Raw genomic sequence first — 12616 nt, 5'->3', positions numbered from 1 at the left:
AATTTTTAAAAAAGCTTTTATTTATTTATTTATTTTTTATTTTTTTGCGAGAGAGAGAATGAGAGAGAGCACGAGAGGGAGGAGGGTCAGAGGGAGAAGCAGACTCCCTGCTGAGCAGGGAGCCCGATGCGGGACTCGATCCCAGGACTCTGGGATCATGACCTGAGCCGAAGGCAGACGCTTGACGACTGAGCCACCCAGGCGCCCTAAAAATTATTTTTTTTTTTTTGGCAGAGAGAGAGACAGCAAGAGAGGGAACACAAGCAGGGGGAGTGGGAGCGGGAGAAGCAGGCTTCCCGCTGAGCAGGGAGCCCGACGAGGGGCTCGATCCCAGGACCCTGGGATCATGACCTGAGCCGAAGGCAGACGCTTAACGACTGAGCCACCCAGGTGCCCTCCCACCATTTAATTTTGAATCTTATCTGCTCTACTTTTCATTTGTATGACACTGGGCAAGTTCTTAATGTCTTTGAGCCAGTTTATACAACTGCACTGAGTAAGACTTAAGATGAACGGGCGCCTGGGTGGCTCAGTCGTTAAGCGTCTGCCTTCGGCTCAGGTCATGATCCCAGGGTCCTGGGATCGAGCCCTGCATCGGGCTCCCTGCTCCGCGGGGAGTCTGCTTCCCCCTCTCCCACTCCCCCTGCTTGTGGTCCCTCTCTCGCTCTGTCTTTCTCTCTCAAATAAGTAAATAAAATCTTAAAAAAAAAAAAAAAGAATTAAGATGAGCACTGAACATGTGACTAAATATGTGATAGATGCTTATAGTAAGGACAAGGTAAATTTTAGGTATTATTATTGTTGTCATTGTTGTTGTTGTCATTATCAAGGCTAAGCACCATCTATCCAACTAAAATATCCTGTGATCAGAAGATTCAGTTTTTCCTAGATCCTGAGAGAACATTTTTTTTTTTTTTTTGTCCTTATGCAGGTACTGAGTGTTTGGAGGGAAACAACTGAATCACATTCATTTCTGATTTCCCAGAGCTTTTACTTTGCTTGGCACAGAGTAGGCTGCAAGAAAAACAGTGATCTCTGTTAAATATTGAATAGACCCTTCTTTGGTTCTCAGAAACAGGGCATAGACATGTCTAACGTGGCTTTCATGCACTGGGTGCTTCTCTTCCTTCCAATGACATTTCATAGATCTAGATGAAAAATAAAACGGTGCTTGTGTGTATCTATGCCACAGATTTTCTAAGAGACCTATCATTTTCCACTTAATAGAATCTATGTTTAAAAATTACTAGAGATTTTCATAAAGATGAAAATTAAAAGAGAGAAAAAGAGAAAGGGAGATAAATCTTATTGTATGAACTGAGACATATTTTAGGATTTCCACCCATTCTTTTTCTTTTTCTTTTTAGAGAGGGAGAGGTGGTTGGGGGCAGACTTGATCCCACAATACTGAGATCAGAACCTGAGCCGAAATCAAGAGTTGGATGCTTAACCAATGGAGTCACCCAGGCACCCCAATTTCTACCCATTCTTCAGTGAATTTCCTGGGACATGATAGGTTTCTACCTCTCTGACATATAATACAGTAAAAGTCATTAAACCTTTCTTAGGATTGGGTTTCATCAATAAACCCACCACCCCAATAATAATGCAAATTCTGATTTACAAACCATGACTGAATATTTATTGGGTGCAAACCTCTTTTAGGTGCCACATGTATCTTGAAATGGATGCTGTTCTCCCCATTTCTAGATAGGGGATACCAGGACAGAGAAGTTGAGATGTTGACATATACTTTAGTCTGATTCCCATCCCAGGGCTCTGTGCACTCCACCAGTGTGGAATGATTGCTTTCTTTTCAAACATGCTTTAGTTCCAGATGAGTAAACAGAAACAGGACCACCAATTCCTTCTCTTGGGATTTTGTGAGTTCATCTGTGAATTAAGAAATGGGGTAAGTGGTTTACAGGGGCCTTTACTACATGAATATTATAGATCATAGGATTTTCTATGAATAGTAATGCATTTTGCAACCTATTTTGGAAATCTGTGATATGAAAATATTATTCCTTATACAAGATAGGAATTTTCATGTGGATCTATCATGGAAAGACCATTGCAACACAGACTCCCGGGATCTTTCTGATTCTATACCTTGACAATAAAAACATGAAGTTGATTTTGTCCTCACTTTCTATTAGGAAAATAAATGTAGATAATTAATAATAAAATTGTACATACATTGATTTTTACAATTCTATCATCTTTTATGCTGATATATTATAGAAATTCTCATTTGTGTAATATGGAGGTGGGCACAAGAATTTTATTAGGAATATTGTAATAAGGGTGCCTGAATGGCTCGGCCGGTTAAGTGTCCAACTCTTGATTTCGGCTCAGGTCATGATCTCAGGGTCCTGAGATGGGGCCCCACATCGGGCTCTGCGCTCAGTGTGAAGCCTGCTTAAGATTCTCTTTCTCCCTTTACCTCTGCCCCTCCTCCTGCTTGCACTCTCTCTCTCTCTCTCTGTGTGTGTCTCTTGAAATAAATAAATAAAATCTTTAAAAAACAAGAAGGGAATACTGTAATAAGAACATAAGAAATAGTGCGGAGGACAACAGAGAAAGGGAGGGAAAATTGAATGGGAAGAAATCAGAGAGGGAGGTAAACCATGAGAGACTTTGGACTCTGGGAAACAAACTGAAGGTTTCAGAAGGGAGGGGGGTGGGGAGATGGGGTAGCCGGGTGATGGGTATCAAGGAGGGCATGTGTTGTGATGAGCGCTGGGTGTTATACGCAACTAATGAATCATTGAACACTACGTCAAAAACTAATGATGTGCTATATGTTGACTAACTGAACATAGTAATAAAAAAAGAAATTAAAAATAAAATAAAGTTTATCTTTCAGGTAATACTATGCCTTATTTGAAGTGCTTGAAATAGATATGTATACTTCACAGACACTTAAAATACATTACTGTGGTAAGTGAGAACTCAGGAAACAACATGTGCATTATTATAGTATTAAGTAAACTTTTAAAAAAGTTTGAATACATAAATCAATACTAATATTATGGAAACATTGAAAGGAAAATATATCTACCACATTCATGACAGTGTTTGCCTTTGGACAACTGAAGTGTAGGGGAATGGGATCATGCAGGGAAAGCAAGAAAACTCTTCAATTTTTACTGGCAACAAATATGAGTTCTGAAGCAAGTATAACTAAGTATTTCTATGTTTATATATTTATATGTTTCTCTAACATTCTTTGGCTCAATGTCTTCATAGTGGGCATATATAGAAACAGGTGAATAGCCCAGACACCAATAAGGAAAGAGTTCCAAGAAGAGTTTACAATTGAGGAATGTTGTTGAAGGTAATGGGATGTATGCTCCGTAAGTGTGACTACTTTACTTGTGAATTGCTTGAATCAAAATATGCACACTTAGCTGGGTGTCTCTACACTTGTTTTGTTTATTCAATGTTCTTTTCTTTTTCAAGAGGTGTCCCACCTGCATGGAACCACAGAATCTAACAGCTGTCTCAGAGTTCCTCCTCCTGGATGGAGTTCCTCCAGATGATCCAGAACTGTAGCCCCTTCTCTTTGGGCTGTTTCTGTCCATATATCTGGTCACTGTGCTCGGGAACCTGCTCATCATCCTGGCTGTCAGTTCTAACTACCACCTCCACACCCCCATGTACTTCTTCCTCTCCAACCTGTCCTTGGCTGATATTGGTTTCAGCACCACTACAATCCCCAAGATGCTGGTGAACATTCAAACACATAGCAAATCTATCACCTATGCAGGCTGCCTAACTCAGATGTCCTTTTTTTTCCTATTTGGGTGTTTGGACAATCTACTCCTGGCTGTGATGGCCTATGACCGGTTTGTGGCCATTTGTCACCCCCTGAACTACCCAGTCATCATGAACCCATGCCTCTGTGGCTTGTTGGTCCTGGTGTCATTTTTTAGCAGCCTTTTGGAATCTCAGATTCACTGTTTGATGGTGTCACAACTTACCTTCTGCACAAATGTGGAAATTCATCATTTCCTTTGTGATGTACCTCAACTTCTCCACCTTGCCTGCTCTGATACCTCCATCAACACTATGCTGATGTATTTTATTGGTGCCATTTTTGGTGGTGTTCCACTCTCAGGGATCCTTTGCTCTTAAACCAGAATTGTTTCCTCCATTCTGAGAGTCCCATCCACAGGTGGGAAGTACAAAGCCTTTTCTACCTGTGGCTCTCACCTGTTGGTTGTTTGCTTGTTTTACGGAACAGGTCTTGGAGTGTACCTCAGTTCCTCCATCTCGCCCTCCCCCAGGAAGGGTGCAGTGGCCTCAGTGGTGGACACTGTGGTCACCCCCATGCTGAATCCCTTCATCTACAGCCTGAGGAACAGGGACATCAAGAGGGCACTGTGGGGGATGATCAGCAGAACAGCCTAATCTCAGCATCTGTCTTATCCCTTTTGGTTCATAGAACTGGAAAATGCAGCAAATCAAATATGCACAAGAAATTCTGAATCTGCAGCCACATGGTATACCATGTACCTATATGTACCTATGTCTATGTACCTATATGTACCTATGTCTATGTACCTATATGTACCTATATGGATCTCTGCTTTTTGTTTACATGATTATTCCTGTTAGCATAGCTCTAATGGAATTGGGAGATTATTTTGGACTCCCCACTTAAATCATAGTCCCTGCAGGATTATGCATATATCTGTATACCGCTCTCACTTTCTTTATGCATTGCCTAAGACTCTTGGTCATGAGCAGTCTTGTTTCTATCATTGCAAAATAATCACAGCTCTCTCTTTCTTGTTATTTTCCTATGATTTCCTCCCCTATTTGTTAGGAGGATCTAAATCCTACATTAAGGACCAAAACATCAAATACATTTTTGTGCCTTAATGAGCTTGGTCAGATATATGTATATATTTTTAAGTAGGCTCCACAACCAGTGCAGAGCCCAACACAGGGTTTGAACCCATGACTCTAAGCTCAAGGCCAGAGCTGAGATCAAGAGTCAGATGCTCAACCAACTGAGCCACCCCGACGCCCCATCTTGATCAGGTTTTTGAGCAAGTAGGATATTTAATTTCCTTTTGAAACTGAAAGGGGACCGTATTAATATTGAGTTTGAATAAACAGTTATCAAGTTTCCTGGGACTTCCCTAGGAAAACTGGGATATATGATTCCCAAGGAGTAGATGGGAGAGGAACCACTAGAGCAGAGGTGATCCCAATTTTCCTGATGATTGTTTTTCCTATTCCATCTAATTTCTCCTCAATCATATTACATAACCAGACACAAAGGGACAAATACTGTGTACTTCTACTTATATAAGATGCCTACAATAGTCAATTTCACAGAGACAGAGAGTAGAATGGTGGGAGCCAGAAGCTGGGAGAGGGAAAGATGGGATTAGTGTTTAATGGGACAGAGTTTCAGTTTGGGAAGGTGGAAAAGTTCTAGAGATGTATGGTAGTGATGGTTGTGAATGTACTTAATACCACTGATCTATACACTTAAAAATGGTTAAGATGGTAAATTTTATGTTATTTCCCCACAATTAAAAAAAAAGATCTCCTGTCAGGAATAAGGGACATGTTGCTTCAAATGTTGGGTGTTTCTCAACCCTCGGCAATCAACCCCTATAGGGATCTGCCTCAGCAAGGTCATGCCTCCTTCCTGGGGCAGCCCACATCCGATAACTGTTTGATGTGGGGGTGTAAACGTTTGTACCTTTTGCCCTAATTCTAGCCAACTCTAAGAGATCATCTTAGCTCCAGAGCTCCCTGCTGGTTTTTGGAGGTCTTTGATGGACTTCAGCTTGGCTTGACTTTTTCTGACACCAGCCACAAGTTCAGGGGTCCCTAGGTCCACTCTCACATCAGACCAGTTGGATACAAATTTGGGAACTTTTTCACATTTGATAATTTGCTAGAATGATTCAAACTGAGAGGACTGCCTTGATAATGCACTAGAATGACTCACAGAACTCAAGAAGCAGTGTACTATGATTGCAGTTTTATTACAGCAAAACAATACAAATTAGATTCAGCCAAAAGAAGATACACATAATGCAAGGTCTGGAACATCCCATATGTGAAGCTTCTTGTCCTCTTTCTTTGGAATCCAGACCCATTACCTTTACCTGACACTACTCAAAGACTGTTACCAGCCAGGTAGCTCACCTGAGCTCCAGTGTCCAGAACTTTTATTGAGGCTTCATTACATAGATATGACTAGTTGAATTATGGCCTGCATGGTTGAACTCAGGTTTTAGTCTCCCTCCTGAGGTTGGGCTGATATCACTTTGCCCAAAGCTCCAACCCTTTAATCACATGGCTGGTCTTTTTGGCATGGCCAACCCCCATCCTGAGTCATTTCATGAACATAAACTATCAGGTGTGGTCCATGAGGCCCTCCATGAATAATCAATCACTCCTATCACTAGGGGAAATTTCAAATGTTTAAATGTTACCTACTGGGAGCTGGGACAAAGGCCATATCTCTCTTTACGTGAGGCCAAATTCCTTACTACACATCTGCCCTTCCCCAAGTGTTGATTCCAGGAACACTGCCTGGTAAACATCCTGCGTGTTAATCATTGTCTAAGAGTCTGCATTGCAAGAAACTCAATGTGGGACACCTTGTTACTAATACAATTTATTTGAGAAAATTTTAAAGACATTTCCAAGGTAGTTGAAATGGTCCGCAATATTCTTTGAATTACAAACCCAACACTGAGCTCAGGAATGGGAAAATTCAAGGAAATGGAGAAGAGGAATGGGAGCATTCATTCATTCAATGCCTCCCTGGGGGCAGCAGGGAGGCCCCCACTGAAAAGTTTAAGGAATCTGGAAATCCAAACTCAGAGATATTTGGAAATGCACTCAATAAACATATGGAGAAAAGTTCAACCTTGCTAATAACCAAATAAATAATTTATCCATCAGTGTATATATTGTGTTTGGACATAAAACGTGATCAGAGAAACTGGGATCCTGGATTTATGCTCTATGAGGGCAAAGATTTTTGTCTGTTTTTTTCCTCTTCACTGCTGTGTTCCAGATACCTACTGTAGCCTGGCACACCAAAGGTGCTTTGTAAATAGGAGCTAGCAATGGTTATTGATAAAATGCACTATTTCATAATCCTCATGCAACTATTCTGAATTGGTACTTAAAGTGGCCGCAGCACTAGAAATCCAAGCTGAGATGCAGTAATAGGAAAGTAAAAGGAGGGGATGTGGAGAGTAGTAACTGAGGATAACAGAGCAGTCAACATAAGAAGTTAAAGTACATAAGAAAAAGTACTTGCAAGGCAATTCTGAGCAAAGTCACTTATGAAGGACTGGTGAGAAGCAAAACTCAATGTGATTAAGAGGCAGGATTTCTTTAGCCAATTGCTGCTATTCCTGTCAGTTCAAAAACCCAGGACTAGCATTCCTATCACTGAACATAGAGTGTTCTCCCCAAAACGTTTTGTAGAGCCCTCTTGATGTCCCTGTTCCGTAGGCTGTAGATGAAGGGGTTCAGCATTGGGGTGACCATGGTGTACATCACCGAGGTGATCATGCCCCCCCAGGAAGATGCTTCAGAACTGAGATACACACCAAGCCCTGTCCCATAGAATAAAGAAACCACAGACAGGTGAGATGCACAGGTAGAAAATGCCTTATACTTCCCATTAGCTGATGGGATTCTCAGGATTGAGGAGGCAATTCGGGCATAGGAGAAAAGGATCCCGGAGAAGGGAACAATGCCAAGAAGGCTAGTTACCATATATAGCAGGATATGATTGACCAATGTGTCTGAGCAGGCAAGTGTGAGGGCCTTGGCAAGTTCACAGTAAAAGTGTGGAATTACCCAGTTGGTGCAGAAGGACAGCCGTAACATCAACAGACTTTGGATCAGGGAGTATGACAAGCTGATGAACCAGGACATGAGAACCAGGAGGCCACAGAGCTGTGGGTTCATGATGACTCGGTAGCGCAAGGGGTGACAGATGGCCACAAACCGGTCATAGGCCATCACAGTGAGGAGAAAAGTGTCCATACCTCCAAAAACCATAAAAAAATACATCTGGGTGATACACTCTGCATAGGTGATGGATTTGCTCTGTGTTTGGATGTTCACCAGCATCTTAGGGACTGTGGTGGAGATGAAACTGATGTCAGCAAAGGACAAGTTGGAGAGGAAGAAGTACATGGGGCTGTGGAGATGGGAGTCAGAGCTGATGGCCAGGATGATGAGCAGGTTCCCGAGCACAGTGACCAGGTACATGGACAGGAACAGACCAAAGAGAAGGGGTTGATACACTGAGTCTTGGGAAAATCCCAGGAGTAAAAATTCTGAAACACTTGTTTGATTTCTTGGTTCCATGTTGCCAACCCATCAGCTAGATGACTGAAGCAGGAAATGAACATGAAATGGGCACTGGATAGATTCTAGAGTCTCTCTGTTATTTTTATTTCCTGAAGTGAAGCACTGGGCATAAAAGCCTTAACATTACAAAATTTAGGAATCCTACATTCTGTTATTCATTACATGCAACATTTAATGATGTTGATCAACCCCTGTCCATCGGCCTCTGGGACACTCATTTATCCTCTTTATTTAGAATCATCAAATCTAAAAAGTTAAGAAGCACTTTGGACCTTAGCGATAAAATGGTCCAAACTCACTCTAACACAAATGTGGAACAAGAGGTCTGGTGAACCTCAGTAACTTCATGTGGATTATCTGCCTTATCTGGGACCCCAAAAAAAGGGTGAGATAACTATGTCTCAGAGGTGAGACAATTTGAGAGTATCTCAAATATCTGGATAGGCTATTTCAGGATGAGTAGAATGTAGGTTTACTCCTTAAGAAAAAAGAAAGGAAGAAAAAGAAAATGTTTTTACCAAATAATAAACCACATGAACAAATTCTTAACGCTTAGTGTACCAGGAGTGATCAACATCCTGCAGGGCCAGGGCCAGGTGCTTCCTGGACATTTGTTGCTTGACAAAATAGCCTTCATCTGTGAAGTTAAGAATTGGTGAAAATGTCCAATGAAAACGTAGATATCAAGGTTTCAACCATTTCGGTACCATAAGATAAAATACTACAAAGGTCACAAGCAGAATTTTGAGTCATCCTCAATGGTGCTTTTTAAATATTGGGGAAGGGACACCTGGGTGGTTCAGTCAGTTAAGCGTCTGCCTTTGGCTCAGGTCACAATCCCAGGGTCCTGGGATTGAACCCTGTGTTGGGCTCCTTGCTCAGCGGGGAGCCTGCTTTTCTCTCTCTCTCTGCCTACAGCTCCCCCTGCTTGTGTTCCTACTCTGTCAAATAAATAAATAAATAAATAAATAAATAAAATCTTAAAAAAAAAAGTTTTCCACAAGAAAAAAATTTTTTGTAACTGTGTAGTGGCAGATGTTAACTAGACTTATTGTGGTAATAATATGTCAGATATTATATGTGCTATATATATATGTACATATATGTATATATAGAGAGAGATTTTATTTATTTGACAGAGAGAAAGAGAGAGATTGAGCATAGGCAGGGGGAACGGCAGAGGGAGAGAGAGAAGCAGGCTCCCCACTGAGCAGGGAGCCTGATGTGAGGCTTGATTCCAAGACACTTGGGATCATGACCTGAGCCGAAGGCAGACGCTTAACCGACTGAGCCACTCAGGGACCTCTGTATGTGCAATATATTGAATCATTATGTTGTACACCTGAAACCAATATAATGTTATATGCCAATTTTTTTTAAAGATTTTATTTATTTGACAGAGAGAGCACAAGCAGAGGGAGAGGGAGAAGCAGGCTCCCCACTGAGCAGGGAGCCCAATGCGGGGCTCGATCCCAGGACCCTGAGATCATGACCCGAGCCGAAGGCAGACTGAGCCACCAAGGCATCCCTGTTACATGCCAATTTTATCTCAAAAAAAAAGAAAACCCACAAAAAACCCAAAGCAGATAGTGTCTCTGGAATGATAAAAATGATTATACCGGAGGCAAATTGTTTAACTGTGAATAACATCTTTGTTCTGACCCTTGGTGGGGTGAGCAGTTTGCAATCATCTCTGCTGGCTTCTGGTGAGAGGTATTCTAAGCAAATGGTCATGACTCATCTTTAAAATATGATAGTTTGTAAAAGATTCCCTTGAATTCTAATAAGCGTGGCTTACTCTCTTGCATTCCAATCTGTTTTGCTGAGCAGACTATCAGAAGTGCACAGGAAATGCCCACAATTCTGGGTATTTCCTGGAGTATGCTGCGTGTGTTAACAACATCAACTGCATTAGAATCTAGGAAAACAATTTCATTTCTTACAGGTGCTGTATTGTGATTCATATGGGTCATAAAATGAGGAATAGCATTCATCTTAAGAAAGAGTTTCCCACACATTAGAAACATTTTATCTTAGGGCCAGAGATTAGAAATTAGAGGTGGAGGATACAACCATTTGTCATCTATACTTTCTCCTTTATTTATGCACCAAATACATGTTTGTCTTCTGTTTCTAGTGTCTAGTGCAACAAGGGCTTCTTTGGGACAGACTAAGTGTTAGCTGTTGGGGATACAAAGATTAATGATGTTGTTTTGTCCTGAGGAACCCCGCCTTCCAGGGGTAGTGATGGATGCAGAAGCCTGACATTGTAATTCAGTAAATTAAATGCTAAGATAAAGGCAGTCTGCAAAGTGAAGTACAGAAAGGAATCCCAAATTCAGCCTGAAGTGATGGAGTCAGGGAGGCATTCCTGGAGGAAGAGATCCCTGGGCAAGGAGTTGTCTAGGTTGATGATTGAGTATGGGCTTTCCTGGTACAGAAGGCAGCAAGGGAAAAGACCCCGTAAGCAAAAAGCAGCATGGGACAGGGTGCTTTAGCAATTTGCTGAAGCACAAAGTGGGACATGGGAACAGTGAAGAATGAGGTTGGAGAGATGAACAGGGACTACATCTCTGGGAACCTTGAAAAAAATAATGGATAAAGGATAGGGGCTATTTAGGGACTGTGACCAAAGGAGTAACATGATCCATATCACAATTTTCCCTGGCACCTGGAGTGAAAGATACATTTAAAGCAGGCAAAACTAGTGTCAAAGGGAATGGGGTTGGGAATCCTCACATCATTAATGTTGAAGGGACCACGCCACTTGTCTTAGGGAAGAGGAACAAAGGTGAGAAGAGGTGAAAAAATTACTCCAATGTCTTGCTAATGACTCAATATTCCTACTTAAGGATGAGACCTGATTCCCAAGTGCAATCAAGGGGAACTATGAGAAAGGGACATGTGAGTTTCAATGTCTCCCAGAATGTTCCCAGAGCAAAAAGGTAGAATGTCAAGAGGGGACTGGTTGTTGGACCTTACTGTGCACTTCCCTTTTCCTCCCTTATCCACCCTGCCCCTGTCTTTTTATATACTGTGGCCCTAGATACCAGGGAACACAAACTCTTCACTCTTGAAAATCTCTGTAAGAACCACAGATAAGGGTGAGAAAGAGGAAGGAAGACAGGTCTTTTTGAAGAAACAGAAGATGTTCCCCAACAAATGAAGGTGGCAAAGAAGGACTCAGAAAGGATTTGTCTAGGCTGAGTGAAGATGGAGGCTCTAGAGTTTTGGGGCCAGGTAGGAGAAAGCAAATCAATACTTTATGGTAAAAGACCTAAAAATCTATCAGTACCTGGGGGCATCCATTTGTACACCTCCGACTGGTAACTGTCACTACACAGTGTGGTTCTAGAAGGTGCTGTGGTATCCAAGAGTGGACTGGGTGCTTAGCCTCTTCTTCCTCATCTTTATAATCTCCATCAACCATCCACCCAAATAACATGAGATCAAAGTAAAAGCTCACTCACAACAGCAACTTTGAACAAATAGCATAGCCATTCACCCTCCCAAGCAATTGGCCCCTAAAGCTCCTTCTGCTTAGACATCATAGGGTGTCCCTGCCATATGCTTAACAGTAGTCAATGCCCTTTCTACCCAACCACCTCTTCTCCCTGTTTCCCCACAACACTTACTAGACTATACATGCTTGGCAATGCGGGCTCCACCACCGGGGTCCACTGCCCTGAATCTTGTTCGCTCATGGAGGGCAATGAAGAAAGATTTGTTTCCCAAAAGAGAAGGGATACAGAGCCAGGCATGTAATACAGGGCCTGGCTGATTTCTCCTGGAGGAGGCATGAGTATCTTGAGAGTGGTACACAGGCCTTGGTGACTATATGTTGGTGTGTTACAGGTTTTGTGGCCCTGGGGACTGAATCCCCTCTGAAGCTTGTTAGACAAATTGATCAATGGATTTTCCATTCCCTGATCAGTTTGACTCCTCAAAGGCAGGGACCACACAGGAGAAAGGGTCTCTGACCTGCCAATTCCTTATCCCTGGGAGAGTAACAGCGGGGCCAGTTGTGACTCCTCTCTCCTGGGTCCTTTTCTCTTGGAAGAATCTCTCCAGTCTTTCTTAGATCTTCTCTTGGGGACAACTGACTTGTAGTATTCACATTAGGCACTTCGCTGAGTAGTGAAGGGTCCCAGGAGTAACTAGGGTAATGGTTCTCAAACTTTAAGGTCATCTCAAAGATGACCTTGAGTACTTGTTTAAACAGATTTCTGAGCTTCATCTCCAA

At 42.1% G+C, this 12616-nt stretch overlaps 1 protein-coding gene and 1 pseudogene across 1 annotated transcript; one reads left to right on the top strand and one right to left on the bottom strand.

Annotated features, from left to right (window-relative positions):
• Positions 1 to 3423: 3423 nt before the first annotated feature.
• LOC102738798 (olfactory receptor 7E178-like) lies at positions 3424 to 4416 on the top strand (annotated as a pseudogene).
• A 2911-nt stretch (positions 4417 to 7327) lies between these two features.
• Positions 7328 to 8370, bottom strand: LOC115943387 (olfactory receptor 7D4-like). Its single transcript, XM_031035895.2, has one exon. The coding sequence runs from the start codon at positions 8368 to 8370 to the stop codon at positions 7438 to 7440; it is 933 nt and encodes a 310-aa protein (XP_030891755.1). The 3' UTR covers positions 7328 to 7437.
• Between the last annotated feature and the right edge of the window lie 4246 nt (positions 8371 to 12616).

This window comes from Leptonychotes weddellii, chromosome 1 (genome assembly GCF_054177405.1).
Source record: "Leptonychotes weddellii isolate Sample4059 chromosome 1, ASM5417740v2, whole genome shotgun sequence".
Taxonomy (NCBI): domain Eukaryota; kingdom Metazoa; phylum Chordata; class Mammalia; order Carnivora; family Phocidae; genus Leptonychotes; species Leptonychotes weddellii.
The sequence above is the reverse complement of the archived record's forward strand: the minus strand, read 5'-3'. Positions and strand labels throughout refer to the sequence as shown.

Coding starts and splice junctions, on each gene's coding strand:
- LOC115943387 (XM_031035895.2), bottom strand. CDS start 8,370: ATGGAACCAAGAAATCAAACAAGTGTTTCAGAATTTTTACTCCTGGGA.